Below are 24,612 nucleotides of genomic sequence, written 5' to 3' on the forward strand. Positions count from 1 at the left end.
TGAGGAACTGTATAGTTCTAAGCTCATCTGTAAATAATTATTTCTTTTTCTTTGCTAATTATGGTTTGTAGTATATAGTTATGGGTTGTTTGTTTGTTTGTTTGTTTGAATGTTTCTACAGAGGGTTTGTGTTCTGGGCAGTTATGGAGTACTTGGGGGATTATACAACTGAGAAGATGGAATGGAGAGAATTGATTTCAACTACTGTTTGACTGTTACCTGGCGGTAGACCAAAGCTATGTTTCAGACATTGAGGCCTTCTCTTCCAGATGAACTTAGTGGTGGAATCATCCTGCCATTTGAAGTAATATCTTCTCAAATTATAAATTGCACAAAGACTGAGTAAAGCTTATGGTCCTAACTGGTCCTAAAAGAAAGACTGTGGGTTGGGGTGCTGGACTGTTTGTTGTTCTCTATTTACCAATTGGGATGTGTATCATGTTAAATCTGTATTTATGCCATTATACTTAATACATCTGACTCATGAGCAAAATTATTCTGTGTGGTCCCTCAGTACATGTAATACTTAAACTAAAATAAAAAGGATAGGTGTTACATAAAATGGTGCGCGAACAGGGACTTGAAAGGTAAAACCTAAAACCAAATTGTAGAACGTAGAGGGTTAATTTGGTTTTGACCAGACTGATTTTGCTTCTTATGAGTCCTGGTGTTTAATGTATGAAGGTTTAAGTGAACTTTGGGGTTGAGCCAGAACATTGAGTGACTAGGTTCACCTTTATAATTGATTTATAAGATTGACACACAATGGCTAACCGATGTGATGAGATAGAGGGTGAGAATACTTCAGAACCAGACTATTCCACTGCACCTTTCACTATCAGACGAGAACCAGTGCAAGACCTTATTCAATCTCTCAGTCATTTATATCTGGATAATGAAGTAGAGGATGGGGGGCATGAAGACAGTTCTCAATACTTGCCATTACCACCTCCACCACCTCCTCCAGCAGAAGATCCTTCCAGTTGGGAATCAAGAGTGAGCAAAATAGAGTCTAAAATAGATGATCTGGAGAAATCTTTTGGTGTGTTTTCTAATGACGTGCAGCATGATATTGATAAGCAAAATCACAGGTTGACTGTTATGGAGGAGCAGGTACAGAACCTCTTTTCCCAGCAGAAGGACCATCATAAACGGATCAAGCGATTGGAGGAGACATTGCCCAATGAACTCAAGTTTGAATGCCAACAGGTAAAAGAAATCTTAGAAAAGAGTATACAGCAAGTAGGACAAGCAATGATGGATTGTATGTCACGAAGAGATGTTCAGTTGAAATCTTTAATTCACTCTACCCACACTGTGAAATCTACACCTCACTTCAGTCCACCACTACCCACAGATACTCCGACCCATCCTATACATTTTAAAACTCCAATCAAGATGGATTTCCCAAGGTTTGGCAGTTTGGAGGGAGAAGACCCTATGTCATTCCTTGAGAGATGTGATGAGTACCTTGCAATTCAACCACTTAATGATGCTGAGATATTACCTATGATGCCTTCTGTGTTAACTCATACAGCCAAGGATTGGTGGCTTGCAGAGAAGAAGGTGGTAAGAACTTGGGGGCAATTCAAGAAGACATTTTTACAATCTTTTTTGCCTGATGACTATGAAGTTGAGGTTGAAAGAAGAATTAGAGAACGGAAACAAGGACTTGAAAGTATTCGAACATTTGCTTATCAGTATCGAGCCTTATGTCTGCGATTGAAACCTTCCATGTCAGAACGGGAAATACTCCAAGCTACCCTTAGAAACTGTAATCCTCGTGTCGCCAGCATACTCAGAGGCACAGTCTCTACAGTGGACGAGATGGTACGGGTGGGAACCCTAGTGGAAAGGGATGTTAGTGAGGAAAGAGCTTATTGGAGACAGAGACAAGCAGAACATCAGGCTAAGGTGAATGGAGCCAATAAAACAGTAAAAGGATGGCAATCAAACCCTCATATTGCTGTGGTGTCAGGAAATGTGGAAAAGCAGCTTGACCCATTATCCCTTTCAATCACCATCAAGGACTATAGATGTCAAGCAGTTTTGGACACAGGTAGTACATATTTTTTGCTTCAGGAGTCTTACTGGAAAAAAATTAAGCCCCGTACTGAAATGTGGCAGTCCAGTAGAGGTCAGACTTTCTCACTTGCTAATGGTCAGGTACAGACAGCCTTAGGAAAGGTAAGCTGGAGTTGTACGCTACATGGACATCAATATCCATTCAGAGCCTATGTGATGAGGGACCAAGATCTAAACCTACCCATTATACTTGGCCTAGAGTTTTTGATGGATTCGGGAATCCAGATTGATTTCAAAGAGAAGACCTATATGCTTTCTGAAGAAACGGAGGTAAAACATCCATTCCTGCTATATGCTTCTTCAGCAACCATCAGTCTACATTTGGCATTACCTTTAGCTCAAGTGTCTTCCTCCACATTAGAAATCATTAAAGGACTGGTAAGTCAAGCAGAAGTTCCTAGAGCTCAGAAATGCCAGCTAGAAGCCTTAATGCTTGATCGGCCTACGGTTTGCACTGAATCCCTGGGCCAAACTTCGGTGATCCGACATCAGATTCACACCTCAGATGAGATTCCTGTTCGCAAAAGGGCCTACCCTGTTTCTGTGTCCAAACAACAGTTTATTGATCAGGAAATTACCAACATGTTGGGAAAAGGGATAATCCGACCATCAACTTCTCCATGGGCAGCTCCTATAGTGCTTGTCCCCAAGAAGGATGGTACTATGCGTTTCTGTATTGATTACAGAGCTTTAAATGCCAAGACACCTTTAGATGGCTTTCCCATGCCAGAAATCCAAGACATACTGGAATCCATGTATGGTGCTTCAATTTTCAGCACATTAGATCTCAAAAGCGGCTACTGGCAGGTGCTTATGGATGAGGAAAGTATTCCCAAGACTGCGTTTGTAACTAAAAATGCCCAGTATGAATTTGTGTGTCTACCCTTTGGACTGAGAAACTCGGCTGCAACTTTTCAACGCCTGATGAATACCATATTAAGAGAATGTCTTGGTAAATTCTGTTTCATCTATTTAGATGATATTGTAATTTATTCAAAGAGTATTCAAGACCATTTTGAACACCTTAAACAGCTCTTTGACCTGTTAGAAGCGGCTGGTTTGAGTCTGAACCTGAAGAAGTGCAATCTGCTCCAAGGATCCATCACTTTCTTAGGACATGTGGTATCTGCTGAAGGAGTGCGCACTGAAACTACCAAAGTGGAGGCGGTCCAGAATGTCCCTGTCCCAACAACGCTGAAAGAGGTACAACGCTTTTTAGGTCTTGCTGGTTGGTACCATAGGTTTATTCCACGTTTTTCGGCGATTGCTGCACCATTACATGCTCTGAAGTGCAAGAACAGTGCATGGGAGTGGACCATGGAATGTCAACAGTCTTTTGACAAACTGAAAATTGCTCTTCAAAAAACACCTGTTTTGGTACCACCTGACTTCACAAAAATGTTTAAAGTTCAGACAGATGCCAGCAATGTCGGCCTAGGAGCTGTGTTGACTCAGGATCATGATGGAGATGAACACGTTATAGCATATGCTTCGAAACTGCTTCATGGAGCTGAGAAGTCCTATTCCACTCCTGAAAAGGAATGTTTGGCAGTGGTTTGGGCAGTCGAGAAATGGAAACACTATCTGGAAGGGAAACATTTTGCGGTATTTACAGATCATGCTGCCCTGACGTGGGTTTTCAATCATCCCCGACCAACTTCTCGATTGACTAGGTGGGCTCTGAGATTACAAATCTTTGATTTCACAGTCAGATATCGAAAGGGGCAATGTAATGTAGTACCAGACACTCTCTAGGAGTATACCTTTCCAAGAAGTCAAAGGTAAAATAGCTATATGTCAGGCAACAACCACTGGATCGGATTTACCGGTCAGCTGGGATGAAATTGGAATTACTCAGAAGCAAGATCCCTTACTTCAGCCTTTGTGGGAAGCTGCAAAGTTACCTGTAACAGACCCAACACGTATTCATTATGTCGTTCAAAATGATTATTTATTTCGTTGTGTGCCCAATCAACATCAAGGGGAAACTATGCAGGTAATTATACCATTGGTATTAAGAGAGAAGTTCTTACAGTTTGCTCATTCCAATCCCTTGAGTGGACATCTGGGGCGGATGAAGACATTGAGGCGCTTACTCAATGTTGTTTACTGGCCAGAGATACGCAAGGATGTTTGGAGTTTTTGTACAGCGTGTCAGACTTGCCAGATTTATAAACCGAGAATATCCAAGCTGTCTGTTCACCTGCAGTCAACACCCGTAGTGGAGCCAGGCCACATGTTAGGGGTTGATCTTATGGGTCCCTTCCCAAAGAGTTCTCAGTCTAATGAATACTTGATGGTGGTGGTGGACTACTGCAGTAAATGGGTAGAATTATTTCCGCTGAGATCTGCCAAGACTCATCTCATTGTTAATGTCTTGATAAAAGAGATCTTCACTCAATGGGGAACACCCACATACTTAGTCTCAGACCGTGGGCCACAGTTTACAGCACAACTTCTGAATGATGCATGTAAGCGCTGGGGGATTATTCAGAAGCTAAAGACAGCATACCATCCACAAACTAATATAACTGAAAGAACCAATCGAACTCTCAAGGCTATGATATCTTCCTTTGTTAAGGACAATCACAGACAATGGGATAGATGGATATCCGAGTTCCGGTATGCCATAAATACGGCGTGGCAGGAAAGTACAGGTCTGACCCCCGCCGAGATTGCTTTGGGTAGAAAATTAAAAGGCCCCATGGAACGACTCCTACGAAACCCGCCTAGTCCTGATCATATGGCCTATGGTAATGTTGAGAGGCAGAAACAACTCTTTGAACGAGTAAAAGAGAAGACTAGTCAAGCTCAAGAACGACAAGCAAGGTACTATAACCGAAGAAGGAAACGTGAGTCATTCAAAGAAGGAGACTTGGTATGGATACGTACTCACCCTCTGTCTCGAGCCTCGGACTCCTATATGGCAAAACTGGCGCCGAAATGGCAAGGGCCAGCTAAAGTTCTTAAAAAGTTGAAAAAAATGTTAATTACCAAGTAGTAATGTTGAATGATACAAAACGAATTGAAACTTTTCATGTGGAAAAGATGAAAAAGTTTTATGGAACTGCTTAAACATATTCTTTAAGGGGAGGGGTATGTAACAGTTTTTCTGTTACTAATAGCTTCTCAGTAAAGCAGTGCTAATATTCGCCTGAGCATTAGGGGGCGCTCTGGTTGGAAACATGCTAGGGCCTACCTATTTAAGGGATAGGAGAAGGAGAAAGGAGTAGGAAGTTGATCCTCTACCTTCACGGAGATGCTTACCTCATGGCTTTTGCCCTGGTTGAGGAACTGTATAGTTCTAAGCTCATCTGTAAGTAATTATTTATTTTTATTTTTCTTTGCTAATTATGGTTTGTAGTATATAGTTATGGGTTGTTTGTTTGTTTGTTTGAATGTTTCTACAGAGGGTTTGTGTTCTGGGCAGTTATGGAGTACTTGGGGGATTATACAACTGAGAAGATGGAATGGAGAGAATTGATTTCAACTACTGTTTGACTGTTACCTGGCGGTAGACCAAAGCTATGTTTCAGACATTGAGGCCTTCTCTTCCAGATGAACTTAGTGGTGGAATCATCCTGACCTTTGAAGTAATATCTTCTCAAATTATAAATTGCACAAAGACTGAGTAAAGCTTATGGTCCTAACTGGTCCTAAAAGAAAGACTGTGGGTTGGGGTGCTGGACTGTTTGTTGTTCTCTATTTACCAATTGGGATGTGTATCATGTTAAATCTCTGTATTTATGCCATTATACTTAATACATCTGACTCATGAGCAAAATTATTCTGTGTGGTCCCTCAGTACATGTAATACTTAAACTAAAATAAAAAGGATAGGTGTTACAATATTCTCATCAGTGTTCTGTCAGCTTTTACATAGGCCTACTTAAATCTGCATATTTGTAATATTCACCCCAGGGCATTATTAAATTTTTATAAAGGCCTTTTTTTAAATCTTGTTAAATGCATGCATCATCTTTCATGTTAAATTCTTACATTTGATTGAGAAATTCAGTTATAATAGTAAAGACACTATAGGCTGTTACCAATCAAATTAAATAATTTAAACTGCAAAAAAAAAAACAGCTGGAATAAATAATGTTCTAAGATTGATGTTCTAAATAAAAACATGCAATCATACTTTTAAACATAACCGCCAATAGGGGGCAGCAAGTGATCAATTTCATAAGTGAGTTATCGAGTCGTTCATTCAAATAATTCATTAAAAACACTGAATCATTCAGTAACAAAAAACCGCACTGAGTGTTGCTTTCTTTTGGAACTATTTTCGTCGGTGAAATCATGGGTGAAACGGAACAAAAAAGGTTGTTTGGGTCTAAAATTTAAGTAACTTAATTTTAATTAGGCTCTTTGTTTATTGAACTAGGCTACACCATTCACGACTGCAAAGTCGACTTGTGTTATTAACAATATTATAAATCATAAATATCAACAACTACAAAAAAAAACTCAGTTTTACCCCAGCATGTTTCTTCTATGAGTTTATATTGCTGCTCACTTGTTTTGATTTCTCCATGATTGTCTCTCACAAAGAGACAGGCAGCGCGAGCCTCAACGCGACTTGTTACCAGAGGCAGAGATACACACTCCATTATCAATTGCTGTTTACATTGAATATAATAATAACAACAAAATCTGAATCATTCTCGCGTTTCTGGTTATTTTAATATTTGATTTGTCTCATACAAAGAATGTCAAGCCTTACAGACAGCTGTATTCTCCTGTGACCAATGGTTTGTCTGTATGTGTATTCAGAGGCAGTGAGCAACAGGCTTTCAATATAAAATAACGTTAATGCGCGATAAAATAATTGTCTGCATTAATTAATTAATGAGTTAAAGCGATAATGCGTTAACTTGCCCAGCCCTAATATTATATAGTCTTGTCGCTTATCTATTTTGTAGAAACACCTGCTATTAACCTGACTTTTAATTAATCAATTGGTGTCAGAAATAGCTTATATGAAAAGCTAAAACCCTCCCAAATATATGAGTTTAATGCACTGAAATAAATTAGTTTCACTGAAAAAAGATTTATCATTTAATCAAGACAGAAAGGTCACATTTTGGCAAGACAAAAGTTGTTGCCTAGACAGAAATTGCAATTTTTTACTGCAAATACAAAAATATGTCAGTAAATTAAGTAGTGGTGCTGTGAAATCCAAATTTAATATCTTGTATGAATTCCATGAGCTTGAAGGATTGCATCCATGCGGTTTGGCAAGGATTCATACAATTTATTGATGAAGTCATCAGGAATAGAAAAGAAAGCAGTCTTGCATGCCTCCCAGAGTTTCTCAATATTCTTTGGTTTCGTCTTCCATGATTTCTCTTTCATCCTACTCCACATATGCTCAATGATGTTCATGTCTGGTGACTGGGCTGGTCAATCCTGGAGCATCTTAAATCTTCTTCACCTTGAGGAATTTATGTGGTGATGGAAGTATGCGATGGTGCACCATCCTGCTGCAGAATTTGGCCTCTTTTATGGTTGTGAATATAAGATTTCTTGGTATTTTAGACTTTTGATGCTGCCTTCCACCCTGCAGATCTTGCACACCCCCATACTGGATGTAACCCCAGACCATGATTTTTCTGCCTCCAAACTTCACTGTTTTCTGGGTGAATTTTGGCTCTATGCAGGCTCCAATGGGTATCCTGCTATATTTGCAGCGACTGTGGTGTAATTCAACAGAAGATTCATCTGAAAAATCCACCTTCTGCCACTTTTCTAGCATCCATCTTTTAGCAGGCTGTGGGCCTTGGCAAATCCCACACAGTTTTTCAATTGTCTTTTGTTTAGTGCTGGCTTCTGGGCACTGATTAGACAATGGAGGTTATTTCGAGACAGAATCTGACAAACTGTTCTGGTTGACAGAGGGACTTCAGGTGACCAGGTCTTGTAAAGCTCTGCTGCAGTGGAAAATGGGCTGGCCTTGGATTTTCGAGCCAACCAACAGTCCTCTCGAGCAGTTGTCTGCCTGGCCTGGGCTTGTCAAAAAAGTCTCTAATCTCTTCAAATCTTTTTTTTCATCATCCTCTGTACTTGACGTTGAGACACAATGAAGGTGTCAGCAACATCAGCAGTGGATCTGGTCTTCAGCCTCTTGATAATAAAAACTTTAGTCCCAGGGTGAATCTTAAGCATGTTTGCAGAGGTCTAGTTGCAGTTGATGTGAAGGTCTAGTGTACTGGGGTTCTTTTTATACACACCTGAGACCTAATTGATCCATTATTAGTCACAGGTGAAGCTCATATGACCAGGCAACAACACTTATGTCTTTGCAAAAATTGACTCAATGGGCTTCACTAAGCTGTGCATATTAGAATACTTTTTGATAGTTTTGTTTTGCACTGAAACATTACTACAAAAGCTGTTGGGATTAAAATGAGCCATTTCGTGTAAAAAAAATCTTGATTAGAAATATATTTCAGCGGCACTTCAGGTCAATTTGTACAAAAGCAACACACATATACTGGTCCTTCTAAAAATATTAGCATATTGTGATAAAATTCATTATTTTCCACAATGTAATGATACAAATTAAACCTTCATATATTTTAGATTCATTGCACTCCAACTAAAATATTTCAGGTCTTTTATTGTTTTAATACTGATGAGTTTGGCATACAGCTCATGAAAACCCAAAATTCTCAAAAAATTAGCATATCCTGAAAAGGTTCTCTAAACGAGCTATTAACCTAATCATCTGAATCAACTAATTAACTCTAAACACCTGCAAAAGATTCCTGAAGCTTTTAAAAACTCCCAGCCTGGTTCATTACTCAAAACCGCAATCATGGGTAAAGACTGCCGACCTGACTGCTGTCCAGAAGGCCATCATTGACACCCTCAAGCGAGATGGTAAGACACAGAAAGAAATTTCTGAACAAATAGGCTGTTCCCAGAGTGCTGTATCAAGGCACCTCAGTGGGAAGTCTGTGGGAAGGAAAAAGTGTGGCAAAAAACGCTGCACAACGAGAAGGTGACCGGACCCAGAGGAAGATTGTGGAGAAGGACCGATTCCAGACCTTAGGGGACCTGCAGAAGCAGTGGACTGAGTCTGGAGTAGAAACATCCAGAGCCACCGTGCACAGGAGTGTGCAGGAAATGGGCAACAGCCCAACGAGCATTCTCCAGGTCAAGCCACCTTTGGGCTACAGAGAAGCAGCACTGAACTGTTACTCAGTGGTCCAAAGTACTTTTTTCGGATGAAAGCAAATTTTGCATGTCATTCAGAAATCAAGGTGCCAGAGTCTGGAGGAAGACTGGGGAGAAGGAAATGCCAAAATGTCTGAAATCCAGTGTCAACTACCCATAGTCAGTGATGGTCTGGGCTGTCATGTCAGCTGCTGGTGTGGGTCCACTGTGTTTTATCAAGGGCAGGGTCAATGCAATCAGCTATCAGGAGATTTTGGAGCACTTCATGCTTCCATCTGCTGAAAAGCTTTATAGAGATGAAGATTTCGTTTTTTAGCATGACCTGGCACCTGCTCACAGTGCCAAAATCACTGGTAAATGGTTTACTGACCATGGTATTACTGTGCTCAATTGGCCTGCCAACTCTCCTGACCTGAACCCCATAGAGAATTGGTGGGATATTGTGAAGAGAAAGTTGAGAGACGCAAGACCCAACACTCTGGATGAGCTTAAGGCCGCTATCGAAGCATCCTGGGCCTCTATAACACCTCAGCAGTGCCACAGGCTGATTGCCTCCATGCCACGCCGCATTGAAGCAGTCATTTCTGCAAAAGGATTCCCGGCCAAGTATTGAGTGCATAACTGAACATAATTATTTGAAGGTTGACTTTTTTGTATTAAAAACACTTTTCTTTTATTGGTCGGATGAAATATGCTAATTTTTTGAGATTTTGGGGTTTTTTATGAGCTGTTTGCCAAAATCATCAGTATTAAAACAATAAAAGACTTGAAATATTTCAGTTGGTGTCCACCACCATGTTTGACAGTGGGGATGGTGTGTTCAGGGTGATGAGCTGTGTTGCTTTTACGCTAAACATAACATTTTGCATTGTTGCCAAAAAATTCTATTTTGGTTTCATCTGACCAGAGCACCTTCTTCCACATGTTTGGTGTGTCTCCCAGGTGGCTTGTGGCAAACTTTAAACAACATTTTTCATGGATATCTTTAAGAAATGGCCTTCTTCTTGCCACTCTTCCATAAAGGCCAGATTTGTGCAGTATACGGCTGATTGTTGTCCTATGGACAGAGTCTCCCACCTCAGCTGTAGATCTCTGCAGTTCATCCAGAGTGATCATGGGCCTATTGGCTGCATCTCTGATCAGTTTATAAATGTTTTTATACAAATCTGGTGAAATGGCACACATTGTGTTCCTAGATGAACAGTTTTAGCAACCCAAAATTAGCATATGCAGAGATGGATTTGTTAACCAAGGTGCTGAAACAAACTTCACGCATGTAAATGATAATAGTGCAACACTTTGCTATGAAACACAAAACGCATCAGACTGTATATGCATTCCATAATTCCTTGTTAATGGATGCCCAAACAAACAGCACATGCAGAGTTCTTGTAGAGCAGCATTTCCATTGAACAAAGCTGCTGTGAGATGTTGGAAGAAATGCATAAGCTGCACACAGGTAAAAAATTCAAAGCATCATGCTTCATTCTAAAAACCCACCAAATTGACTAGTGGGAGTGACTGTTACACGCCACTGCTGAAATCCACGTGTATTAGGTGGGTTGACAAGTGTCAGTATAAACAAGTTGAATATAATTTCTATGAAATAAGAATTTGGTATAAACTTTTTGTATAAATTTCATTTCTGGTTTAAAAAAAAAGAATGGAGACAAAAGAATGCATTTATTATAATGTACTGTTGTTTTCTTAAAAAATCATTCGCAGGGTTGCCTTCTTGCTTGACAGGCTTTCATTGTAAGTACTAAACACATTCTATGCTTATTTACTTAACATTTAAGTAGTGACTGAGAGTCTCCAATGCTGTCCAGGGGGCGTATTACAGAAACATCTTAACTTTATAATCCTATCTTATCTGTTTGGGAAGCATGGCAATTTCAGTTAGGACCTAATTTAGGACAGGCTATTAATACAGAATGACATTTCTTAAGTGCATATTCTTATCTTAACTTTGGATAGGAAACGGGTATCATAGAAGCATGCTAACTTAACAAAAAAAATCCTAAAAATGGTCTTAACTTTAGTCCTAACTTCAATCTTAACTCATGTCCTAACGTCAAACCTTTTTAAAATCCAACAGTAAATTTAACTTTATTTTAAATCACAGTACACAGTAAAAAGCCTTCGGTAACCGCTCTTTCTTCAAGTGACAACGCCATACAATTTAACTTTTTATTTATTTTTTGCAAAAGGCAATTTATATAACAGGCTTTAACTTTTCAACGGCGCTTATCAAAATTTAAAACTCTGCCACACTGAAATTAAATGCACGTTGTTTCTTCTTCACTTTGATTTGAGGTTTACCTCAGAAGCATTGTTGGTTGCTTAGTGACAGACCTGACAGTTTATTATCGAACTCGATGGAGTGGTTTAAGATTTCCTAACTACAGATACCATTTTTTAAGATAGGATAAGAATCCTAAATAAAGTTAAGATTTGCTTCTGTAATAAGAAATGAAAAATCCTAAATTAACTTATATCTTAAGTTAAGACTTAAGATAGGAAGTTTTTGTAATATGCCCCAGTAATTTTGAACCCTGAATACACATGTAAATTATCCATTAAGCATTTAAAAAGCATCAAGCCAAGCCATGTCTCACCCTTGTTGAAGCTTGTGCAACAGCTCTAGCTGAATTGAATGTCTGAAGCTGTTGGGTAGACTGAACGTCAGATTGTCCCTGATAAATGCCTCGATCAATGCCTACAGCAAAAAGATACAAAACAGAGATAGTAACAGTTATACAAAATCAACAAATTCACATTTCACTAACTGCACATTCCTGGCAAGCTCCAGCGAAAAACAAATACTAAATTTTCTCCTGGTATATACTGGAGAACCATTTATTACAAAAAAGCACTTGTGAATTTGTGACTTTCAATGGTTACTATGGCTGCTATTATTTCTTAAATAGCATGCCATATTAGAAAGTGTTTCCACGGTGGAGTATGAAATGCAGGTGCTGGTCAAGAATTTGACAGTATGAAAACAAAAAGCTGGATAACGCACTCGGTTACTCGTGTAAACTCGATTCCCCGAGAGAGGGAACGAGTATTGCGTATGGGGAATGCTCCTTTTCTCAAGAATATAAAGCAAAAACTTTATTCTATAAAGTATCTATTTAAAACGCAGTTCGGCTGCACAGGCGGCATGGGTTGTTGAGTGTGATAAGGCCGGAAGAAAATCGGGCCAAAGAAAGAATGACAATACATTAAATGGACAGGGTCCCGGCTTGTAAAATGGGGACTTCCAAGTTATAAAATCCAATGAATATGGTAGGAGAGGCCCAGCCTGCCGCCGCACAGATATCTTCCAAAAGGTATGCTACGTGAACATGCCCATGACGAGGCCTTGCCTCTAGTGGAGTGAGCTTTGATGCCTGTAGGGCAAACGAGAGCCTTAGACTTATATGTCAGAGAAATAGTGTCTACTGTCCAATGTGACAGTCTCTGCCTCATGACAGTGCAACCCTTAGTGCGGCCACCGAAGCACACAAAGAGCTCTTCCAACTGCCTGGAAGGGGCAGGTATAGCCTCAGTGCTGTAACTGGGCAAAGCAGATTTGAGTCTATTTCATCTTGTGACGCAGGCAGGGCTGATAGCGAAATGATCCGTCCCCTGAAGGGAGTGGAAAACACTTTAGGAATGTAACTATGTCTTGGTTTGAGGACGACCCTGGAGTCGTTAGGGCCAAACTCAAGACAGGACACACTAGCGGAGAGTGCGTGTAAATTACCCACTCGCTTGACTGAGCGAGTGTACTTGCCATTCCCCTGGAGAGATGGCGTCCTCTGGATAACATATCCAGACCCATAATCAGGATACCTAGCACTTGAGCCGCTCTCAGGTACAACTGCTTTTCTGTCTGATTCCACTCTAATCAAGCACGCGACTTACACTGCTTCTCACTGAGCTCTCGACCATAACATGAAAGCATGGGGTCTGCGAGCGAACTGTAGCGAGTAACCTTGTTTTATTATGTTCAACACCCAATTTGATAAGCCGGAAATGGCCTGCCAGGCCTGGGCTTGTGAAGCTAGGGGTTGAATTAGAATCGGGGGTGGGCCGCTTGGTAATAGGGACCCGGTAGCCCAGTTGCTTTGTGCTTGTATCATTGTGGGGATTGTGTTTATGTTTGGCGGTGTGCACTGTATAGTGGGCACGTGCATTGCATTTGTGGCACGGTACAGCGAGTGCGCTGGGTCGCAGTGAAAATGGTGTTTGTGTGCAGGCGAGCGTGTTTAACAAGGGGCTCGTTGGCTGCGGAAACAAAGTCACCAGTCACCTGATTGCAGGGAACTGGGAGACCGAGTGAGTGTGGTGGGGGTCAGGCCGAGGCGGGACTTGAACACCTTCTGTTTATGTTTGGCGGCATATACTGTGCAGTGGGATGTTCATACCACAATACCGGTATATGTCGCTTTAAACAACGTTCGGAATGCGGCGCAGCACAACTAGGCCAGTGTTATATAGTTTGTTCAGTTGAGTACTTAAAATATCCCAAATGTTTCCAACTATTTGTAAATTGTGAGAAAATTGCTATTTTAACCAAGGACCCGGGACGTGTCAGCATAGCATTTGAGGGAGTCGCCTTTCAACTGCATCATGTCTGTGTTACCCTCAGTTTTATTTGGCAGAAGCGCTTTTCTCTTAGCAGTGTGAACATGTCACAGCAGCGCTGAGCAAACGCACAGAGTAACGTCATAACATCATTTTAAACACACTTAAATGTATCTAATATGATAAATAGAGCTGCTTTACCTTATACTCAAGACAGGCGACTGTGTCCCGTCATAATAAAAGTCCCTGTGCTCGCTGTGTGTGTGTTTAAAAAAAAAAAAAAAAAAAAAAAAAAAAAATCACTCCAGCTGCCGTGCTCATCTCCACAACACTCGGTCCTGCTCTGCTTTACACTACAGTAACATTAATCAGTCCCTCCAGTTTTTCGCGATTCCGCGATCGCTGAATACAATGCCATTTCAAGTTCAAGTTCAAGAGTTTTATTTGTCACATACACAGTTATACAGAATACAACCGGCAGTGAAATGCAAACAGGTCCGCTCCATATATATATATATATATATATATATGTAGAATTATGAATAAATCAAGTACAAGAAATAAGAGATGTGGAATAAAATAAGTGAGATAAAGTAAACTGGAGACTATAAAAATAAATACGTGGATAACAGAAGTGCAGGGGTGTAATGTGCAAACAGCATTATAATGAGAGTTACATGAAACACAAGAATAAAGTGCAGTGCAATATCAGTATGTGAGTTTGTTAGTACTGAAGTGAGGTGAAGTCACATGTTGTTAAGTGACAGCGTTCAGGAGTCTGATGGCCTGTGGGAAGAGTCTCTCAGTTTTGGCCATCAGGCTACGGAAGCGCTTACCAGAAGGCAGCCGGGTGAAGTGGGGGTTGGCCGGGTGATTAATGTCCTTGATGATTTTTGTAGCTCTGCCTCTGCATCGTTTGATGTAGATGTCCTGCAGAGACGGGAGAGCTGACCCTGAGATGCGCTCGGACAAGCGCACCACTCTTTGCAGGGCTTTGCAGTCGTGACTGGTGCTGTTACCATACCACGCTGTGATGCACTGAGTCAGTAAACTTTCTGTTCTTTCTTTCAATTCTATCGCCCCTGAATAGAAAGTTTTCAGGATAGCTGGTGAGACCCGGAATTTCCTCAGCTGGCGCAGGTGGTACAGTCTTTGCCTGGCCTTTTTCACCTGAGACTGGATATGTGCAGTCCAGGTCAGGTCCTCGGAGATGTTCACACCCAGGTATTTGAAGCTGCTCACTCTCTCTACTGGTGTCCCGCTGATCATGAGAGGGGAATATGACCGTTGCTGTCTCTTCCTGAAGTCCACAATCAGTTCTTTGGTCTTGTTCACATTCAGAAGGAGACAGTTGTCTTGGCACCATGATGTCAGTTGCTTCACCTCGTCCAAGTATGCGGTCTCATTGTTGTTGGAAATGAGGCCCAGGACAACAGTATCATCCGCAAACTTGATGACAGAGGTGGAGCTGTGTGTGGACAAACAGTCATGCGTGTAGAGAGAGTAGAGCAGGGGACTGAGGACACAGCCCTGTGGAGCTCCCACACTCACGGTGATGGAGGTGGAGGTGAACTGTGCTACTCTCACCACCTGAGGTCTGCCAGTGAGGAAATCTTCAATCCAGTGACAGAGAGAAGAGTTCAGTCCGAGATCCAAGAGTTTGTTAGTTAGTTATTTTGCATTTCACCGCAAAATCATCACAAATAAATTATTTTCAAAACCAAAAAAATAAATAAATATCTAATTGAACTCTCTAATTTATACATAGTTATATATTAAGCTTTAGTACATAGATTGTATGAGGATTACAGACGTTGGGGTGCTTGTGTGTGGTCTTTGTGAAAGCGAAAGTGAATCTCTCGCGTCTCGCATAAGTGCCAAGGACCGGGCGAATTGATTACTCTAGATGGATGAATGAGCAAATAAAAGAATAATATGCCAGATAACACTAAAAACTGATGTCCGACTGGCGGAGGATTCAGTGCGTTTGCCGCCTATCAGCGCTCGCGAGTGTACAGATTTGTTCTATAGGATTAATGCCCTTGAACAATCATAATCAAATACACCCATGATTATGCCTAAATGTCCGTCTTGGAGGTGTCTTAAGTGAATAGGTCTGGGATGTGTGACAGTAAGCTATTGGGTCTGTGTATTGGTATTAGGCCACTGTAGGCAGTAAAGAAAAAAAATGTTAAACGACTTTAAAAAACACTGTTTATCTGTATATTTATGTTATTATATTTATTTGTCCTCGTAGCAATTGTTTATTAGTTCTTATTTTATTACTGACTGTTTACTTGATTAATTAATTATTTGAGAACTTTTTATATTAGGTAATTGCTTATTGCTGTATTTACTTTTCCCAGATATTTCTAAGCGATCATGTTATTAAAGCTATAGTACACCACTGGGCTAGCCTTTTTTGTAAGATACCAAAATAAAGAAGATTTGTGCATTTTGTTTGTTCTATTGATGTGTATGACTATTGTACATCTAACATAATACATAATATGGTAAATGTGGTATACTAATTATAAAAAATAAAATATAAAAAACATTGCAAAAATGTTCGCAAATTTCTGGAAATTACCACCACAAAAATCGCAAAATTTTGATCGCAAAAATCACAAAAAATATCGCGAAATCCTGGAGGGACTGATTAATAACTTCATCCATGAACATGATTTCTGGCCGAGTCCTATTTTCCACCGGCTGTGAGTAAAGAGGGAGTGACAGTATATGTGATCCAAGGCCGACAAGGCCTCAGCTTAGAGACGGGCCACTTGTAATAGGGGCACAGTCGCCGAGAGACGCATTGGCCCCCATTTTCAAACAATAAACAGCTGTGATTACCTAAACGGCAAGTGCATATTGAGCAAAGTACCACTCACTCTGGCTCAGTGCCAGCCAACGCAGTTTTAATTTGTATGGGCTTAGAAGGTAGGCCATAAAGATTTTCCAAGTCAAGTCCCGAATCATTGTAGTCAAAGTGTCATCACATTTGGCACTCAAGTCCAGTCAAATCTAAGGCACTGACACAAATTGAACCCTAAACAACACTCATACTAGTCTTCATACAAGTTCGCACTTTCCTGACAAAATGCTGTTTTGACTGTGTGGTAGAAGGCTCTGCAAAATTGTGCATCCAAGGGTGCATATCCACCACAAAGGGGGTGCTCACAAGCACCCTTCTGAAACAAAATAACAAATGGATGGTACACTATGGCCTCATGGACTTAACAGTAACGTTATAAATTTTAACTGTACACATACCACATATGCTACAAGGCATATGTAGTTTCTCATTTGGGACAGGGCCTAAGTCATGTGGGCAACAAAAATGTGTTGCCCACATGACTTAGGCCACATGACTTTTTGTCATGTAATCATTAAGGCTCTTTCATTAATTAAGAGTACTATGGTACTCTTTTATCTCAACATACAGGTCCTTCTCAAAAAATATTGTAGCATATTGTGATAAAGTTCATTATTTTCCATAATGTAATGATAAAAAATAAACTTTCATATATTTTAGATTCATTGCACACCAACTGAAATATTTCAGGTCTTTTATTGTTTTAATACTGATGATTTTGGCATACAGCTCATGAAAACCCAAAATTCCCATCTCAAAAAATTAGCATATTTCATCCGACCAATAAAATAAGTGTTTTAATACCAAAAAAAAAGTCAACCTTCAAATAATTATGTTCAGTTATGTACTCAATAATTGGTCGGGAATCATTTTGCAGAAATGACTGCTTCAATGCGGCGTGGCATGGAGGCAATCAGCCTGCGGCACTGCTGAGGTGTTATGGAGGCCCAGGATGCTTCGATAGTGGCCTTAAGCTCATCCACAGTGTTGGGTCTTGCGTCTCTTAACTTTCTCTTCACAATATCCCACAGATTCTCTATGGGGTTCAGGTCAGGAGAGTTGAAAGGCCAATTGGGCACAGTAATACCATGGTCAGTAAACCATTTACCAGTGATTTTGGCACTGTGAGCAGGTGCCAGGTCGTGCTGAAAAACGAAATCTTCATCTCCATAAAGCTTTTCAGCAGATGGAAGCATGAAGTGCTCCAAAATCTCCTGATAGCTGATTGCATTGACCCTGCCCTTGATAAAACACAGTGGACCAACACCAGCAGCTGACATGGCACCCCAGACCATCACTGACTGTGGGTAGTTGACACTGGACTTCAGGCATTTTGGCATTTCCTTCTCCCCAGTCTTCCTCGAGACTCTGGCACCTTGACTTCCAAATGACATGCAAAATTTGCTTTCATCCGAAAAAAGTACTTTGGACCACTGAGCAACAGTCCAGTGCTGCTTCTCTGTAGCCCAAAAGAGGCTTGACCTGGGAAATACGGGACCTGTAGCCCATTTCCTGCACACGCCTGTGCACGGTGGTTCTGGATGTTTCTACTCCAGACTCAGTCCACTGCTTTCGCAGGTCCCCCAAGGTCTGGAATCAGTCCTTCTCCACAATCTTCCTCAGGGTCCGGTCACCTCTTCTCGTTGTGCAGCGTTTTTTGCCACACTTTTTCCATCCCACAGACTTCCCACTCAAGTGCCTTGATACAGCACTCTGGGAACAGCCTATTCGTTCAGAAATTTCTTTCTGTGTCTTACCCTCTCGCTTGAGGGTGTCAATGATGGCCTTCTGGACATCGCGGTTTTGAGTAATGAACCAGGCTGGGAGTTTTTAAAAGCCTCAGGAATCTTTTGCAGGTGTTAAGAGTTAATTAGTTGATTCAGATGATTAGGTTAATAGCTTGTTTAGAGAACTTTTTCATGATATGCTATTTTTTTAGATGGGAATTTTGGGTTTTCATGAGCTGTATGCCAAAATCATCAGTATTAAAACAATAAAAGACCTGAAATATTTCAGTTTGTGTGCAATGAATCTAAAATATATGAAAGTTTAATTTTTATCATTACATTATGGAAAATAATGAACTTTATCACAATATGCAATTTTTTTTTAGAAGGACCTGTATTTAATGGTAGCACAGTACATTGAGAGTTTTTGCTGACCGCATAATTTTGGTTCCTTATGAAGCCACTGATCTGACCATGTTGGCTCTCGTTGGGATCTGAGGTTCCAGTCAGAGTTCTGCAGGCGCTCCAGTATCCAGCCAACCGCTGCTCATCCAAACAGCAGATAGATGCAGAGAAATCCAGCTGCCATCAAACACAACAAAAATAAATAAAGTCATGATTCAGAAATATATGTTGGTTAACTCAACAGATTAGTAAAATCCTGGGATCCAATTGTTGTACCTCGCTTGATACATCGGCGATGATTTGACAGATGCTAGATCTTCTAATTGTCATAACTGATCTCTGGCTAATTTGGTTCAAAACATATTTGCGGGCTTAATTAAAATATCCGGATTACGTTGTCTGAGATTACTGCGTGATCTTGTGTTCCCTGAAGAAGGCAGATGCATCGATACTCAAAATCACAATAAGCAATGCAACAATTGGCTGGCGGCAAGACAGCAACAATGACATCAAAAAGACACCTGGAATGAAAAAAAATCTTTGGTCCTTTTACAAGGAAGCCAAGCAACCAAAATTACAAAAGTTATAATAGATCAATTAAATGTGCACCGTTTTCCAATTAATTATAATCACAGTTTCTAGTTTTTGTACAGCCTTTACATTATTATTTCAATGTTGTATTTAGCAATTCACAGCATTAATTAATAGGGGTGTGACGAGATCTCAAGCTCACAAGACTAAAATGTGACAAGATTTCTCTTTGAAGTTCTAAGACTAGAGACTGTAAGGACTGTAGTAGATTGCAACTCTGAGAAACAAAGGAAATTAACATCTCAACTCACTCTCGTCTCCATCTGAGATGACATCACCATCTAAAGTTAATCATCTCACTTCTACTCACTCATTCACTGCTATAGGAGAAGAATTGGCTAAACTTGTTAAATCCTCAAAATCAACAACATGTATGCTTGCCTCTATACCCACTAGGCTATTAAAAGAGATGCTTCCAGAGGTCATAGATCCCCTGCTTAAAATCATTAATTCATCCTTGACATTAGAATATGTACCAAAAACTTTTAAGTTGTCTAAAATTAAACCACTTACTTTTTTAAACGCAACTTGATCCTAAAAAATTTGTCAATTACAGGCCAATCTCAAATCTACCTTTTCTATCAAAAATACTAGAAAAGGCTGTGTCTTCACAATTATGTTCCTTTTTAGAAAGAAATGGTATATGGATTTCTAGTCAGGATTTAGGCCGTATCATAGTACTGAGACTGCTCTCATCAGAGTTACAAATGATTTACTCTTATCATCTGATCGTGGTTGTATCTCTCTATTTGTGTTACTCGATCTTAGTGCTGCATTCGATACTATCTATCACAACATTCTTTTGAATAGACTCGAAAATTATGTTGGCATTACTGGAATTGCATTGGCATGGTTAAACTCGTACTTATCTGACTGTTATCAGTTTGTAGCAGTTGTAAGGCTGGAAAAACTAGCTGATGCCGAAATGTCTAATCGCTCTGAGAAAAACAAAGAAAATTAGCATCTGAACTTATTCATACAGTTAGCATCTCTGACCGAGACGACATCACACTGAGCGAATCATCTACGAATGACACTAATTTACACGCCTTTCCTTTCACATGAAACTTTCCCCAAACTCCTGTTCCCCTTTATATTGAGATCACCTGTTACAAAAAACTTTGTTACAATGTCAATCCTCACGATACAGTATTGTGTTTGATATCATTTGAAATGTCTCAGTGCGACTGGTACAAATATATAAACTCCACAGAAGTAAACTAGAACATCATAAATGTTTTAAAGTCCCTGTAAAGGCAATTCTATAAAAAAAAATGTATAGCATTCGCATCAGTTTGCTAGCTAGCTATGCATTCGCCGCGGAAATGCGTTACCTGGATGTAGTCACTTTTAAAACAGATCTGTGTCCTTATTTAAATATCCGAAAAACGATAATATCAAGAAGAGGTGGATGCATGTGAAGATCATATGAAGAGCCACTTTGATGGAGAACTGAGGATCACCACCAACAACCACCTCTGTAGTGATCATTTTACACAGGATAGTTTTATAAACTTTCGGCGGAGACAAATGGGATTCACTGATAATCCGCTGTTACTGGTGAATGGGGCTGAACCGACTATCTCCCGCTTTCATCCTCCCGTTCTGCCGTGCCCACCAATGAGTGTAAGTTTCCTTGTGTGCTTGTTATAATTAGAGCAGGTAATGTTAGTCCACAGTAACTAAATCCTGCGACCCTCTAACGTGATTTTGTTTTGTTTATATAAGTTCCATCAATATGATTCCTTAGAAAAGTGATTTCAACTATTATATCTGTAAACCTGTATATATTATATCCGTAATATCTGTATTATATTTTTTAGTTTGAAAAAACTTACCAATTCACAAGATTAACAGAATGCATAGCTGATATAAAAATTGGATGAATAGTCATTTCCTGCAACTTAATTCAGATAAAACTGAATTTTTAATTATTGGACAGAAAAGCTCCACAATTAGTAACCTGGGTGTGCTCTTTGATACCAATCTTTCATTTGAAAGCCACGTTTCTAGCATCTGTAAAAATTGCATTCTACCACCTTAAAAATATATCTAAATTACGGCACATGCTTTCAATGCAAAATGCTGAACAGTTAGTACATGCATTCATGAGCTCAAGGCTAGATTATTGTAATGCTAGAGCATTGCAATGCTAGAGCTGGGTGGTTGCCCTGCTCACTTAATAAACAAACTCCAATTAGTCCAAAACGTAGCAGCTCGAGATCTTACTAGAACCAGGAACTATGATCATATTAGTCCGGTTCTGTCAATACTGCACTTGCTCCCTATTAAACATTGCATACATTTAAAAATTTTACTTATTACTTACAAAACACTAAATGGTTTAGCACCCCACGGGTACGGGTAAGGGGGGGAATGAAACACTCAGTTTCAGTCAATCTCATGTCAATCTTGAGTACCTATAGAGTAGTATTGCATCCTTCATATCTCCGAAAAGTCTTTAGTTTTATCATATTTATAAAAGAAATATAGGCTGTACCGAGTCTTTCCGGAAAAAAACGAGCGGCTGGAGGCGTATCGTGTGGGCGGAGCTAAAGAATGACGATCGCGAGCAAAGTGGTGACGTCCTCAAGCGTGGAGAAACCCATGGCTATCTCAGCTAATACAGATAATGATCCAGAATCAAATCTGAGGCAGAAATAAATTGAACAGGAGAAACGGCAACATCAGGACGTCCATCTCTGTGGTATGTACTGTATTTAGTGACCTGTCAAGACACATTTCTGTGTCTTTACTCGCAGTTTATGAGGACATGATTCGGTTTATGGACTATTGTATGCGACTAGACCTTAGAAGTAGCAAGCAAAACGGTTTTGCACGTCAGTGTGTAGTGTAGCGTTATACATAGAACAACAATGGAGTAACCGTTAGCGCATTTGAATGACGAAGCACACGATCGTGTCGTTTACTGATGTTTACTCATACAACGGTAGCCAATAGCAAAGACATTTGAAGCAGTTTTACTCACCGGCTGCCTCCAAAGCAGGACCGAACCTTTATCGCTGGGACCGCTCCATCAAAAACACACTTCTTTGGTATGATTTGGTGAAGTCCTGTGACAGCAGTGGCGTGGCGTGGCATTTCCTCTCTTTCGCTCTAGTCACGCGCGCAAACCCTACCGGGAGAAAAGCCCGTACGGCCCATACAAGGACCTTCCGTTCTATTAACGTCAAGTCGACCCATACTCGAAAAAAACTCTCCGAAACTTGTGAGAAACCGGAAGGAGTATTTTTGACACAGAAATACTCTATCAAACGTCCAACATTAGTTTTTGAAACTTTGTCTATGTTTAGGATGGGAATCCAAGTCTTTAACAGTGTAAAAAGCTCAGTATGCATGAAACAGCATTTCACACCCCCTTTAAGCGAGCCCTTAACACATTATACTCCATCACGTCTCTTGCGGTCTCAAAACACTGGCCAGTTGATAATACCTAAAATATCTAAATCAACTGCAGGTGGTCAATCCTTTTCCTATTTAGCTCCTAAACTCCTAGCATTGTTCGGGAGGCTGACACACTCTGTCAGGTTAAATCAAGACTAAAATCACATCTCTTTACTAAGGCATACACATAGAATTTTTTTTACTTTCATTATTCAAATAAATTGACTGATTGTTAGGCTGCATTAACTAGGTCAGCCGGAACCAGGAACACTTCCCATAACACCTGATGTACTCGTTACATCATAAAAAGAGTGGCATCCACACTAATAGTCGCACAAGTTAGTCTCTCTTTTTATCCTGAGGTTTACTGCAGTCAACCGGATCCAGGCCGTGTCCGGATCAAATGGTGGAGCTGCAGCTGGACATGACCAGCTCATCTTGGAGTGTCTGCTGAATTTGAATTTGCCTCACCAGCACGTCAGCCTCAATAAACCCGTTTCCGGCGTATTCATATTCTTGTGTAATCGACAAGCCATCCTAAATGAACCCATCTCTTGCATGATACCCAACATTTAGAATATTCCTGTCTAATATGATTTATGACTTGCAGGGTTACCAGAATAATAATTATACACTGTTTAATAATAGGCCAGAGGAGAACTGGCTGAGTCTGGTTTCTCCCAATGTTTATTTTTCTCCATCATGCCCTGATGGAGTTTTGGTTTCTTGCCAGTGTCGCCTTTGACTTGGCTTGCTCAGTTGGGGACGCTAAAATTATGATCCAAGTTATTCAACTAAATATAAAAATTAAATGTATTAATTAGGTCGTATTTTATTCTATAAACTACCCAAATCAAAATAGCCAAAACAAATTTTGTTGCAATATTGTCCTGTTTAACACTGTGAAGCTGCTTTGTAACAATAGTCATTGTAAAAGCGCTATTTACATAAAGTTGATTGATTGATTAAATTTTCAAAAGTCAGGTATCCATATTTTATTTTGTACTTCAAAGTATCTGATGTTATGTATGGATCATCTTTGAATTGATTAATTGGCATTATACATTTACTTGACTATTGATAAACTGTTACATTTTGACTTACTCTGGAATTATTAACTATCAAGTATATAATGAATTGTTTAATAATAATTATGAATTAATGTTAAACAAAATAAATAATTGTGTGGTTAAGTATTAAATATAGATTACCAAAAAAAAAAAATTTGCCCAGCTGAAAAGAGTGAACGTGCAGCGACCTTCACCCACCAATTTTAAGCCTCCATTGGGACGACTGAGTGGGCTTACGAAGTGAAAAGCTGTCTCGCGCCATATTGGCATGACGAAGTGTGAGGGTAAAGTTAGGATAGAATGTCATCGCTATGTTTACATTATGCCTTCACTGTCGATTTTTTTTTATAGAAATAAAGTTGTTCGAACTCTCCATAGTGCGTAGCACTGATTACATGATGAGAAGACTCACTAACCATGGCAGAGGAGTCGTTGTGCAACAGTGCAAGACACGTCTATTAAAAAATGTGCGTTCAGCACCACAGAGTACATACGATTGCGAAAGTGAAAGTAAATGCGAGCGTGCATTCAAACGTGTTTTCAATATGTTACAACTTTGTGTGAAGGAGTTCATTTACGAGGTCAAAAGTTGTAGAAGCTCATAAATGCAGTTCTAAGGTCTGAAGAGACAATCAAAAAAGCCAGTGAGTTGAGTTTGTGCAAAACCTTTTACAGTGCTTGAGTATTGCTGTCT

The 24,612-nt window shown here is 40.0% G+C and overlaps 1 protein-coding gene across 3 annotated transcripts in view; it reads right to left on the reverse strand.

Annotated features, from left to right (window-relative positions):
* The window catches only part of ints8 (integrator complex subunit 8), a 170,438-nt gene that overhangs the window by 67,955 nt on the left and 77,871 nt on the right, over window positions 1–24,612 (reverse strand). For all 3 annotated transcript variants that reach the window (XM_067426379.1, XM_067426378.1, XM_067426381.1), the window contains 2 exons: window positions 18,883–19,029; window positions 11,889–11,989 (listed from right to left, as the gene is read on the reverse strand). In XM_067426379.1, the coding sequence (XP_067282480.1) occupies window positions 11,889–11,989; window positions 18,883–19,029 (248 nt within the window). The remainder of the gene's footprint in view (window positions 1–11,888; window positions 11,990–18,882; window positions 19,030–24,612) is intronic.

This window comes from Pseudorasbora parva, chromosome 19, assembly GCF_024679245.1.
Source record: "Pseudorasbora parva isolate DD20220531a chromosome 19, ASM2467924v1, whole genome shotgun sequence".
NCBI classification, from domain to species: Eukaryota; Metazoa; Chordata; class Actinopteri; order Cypriniformes; family Gobionidae; genus Pseudorasbora; species Pseudorasbora parva.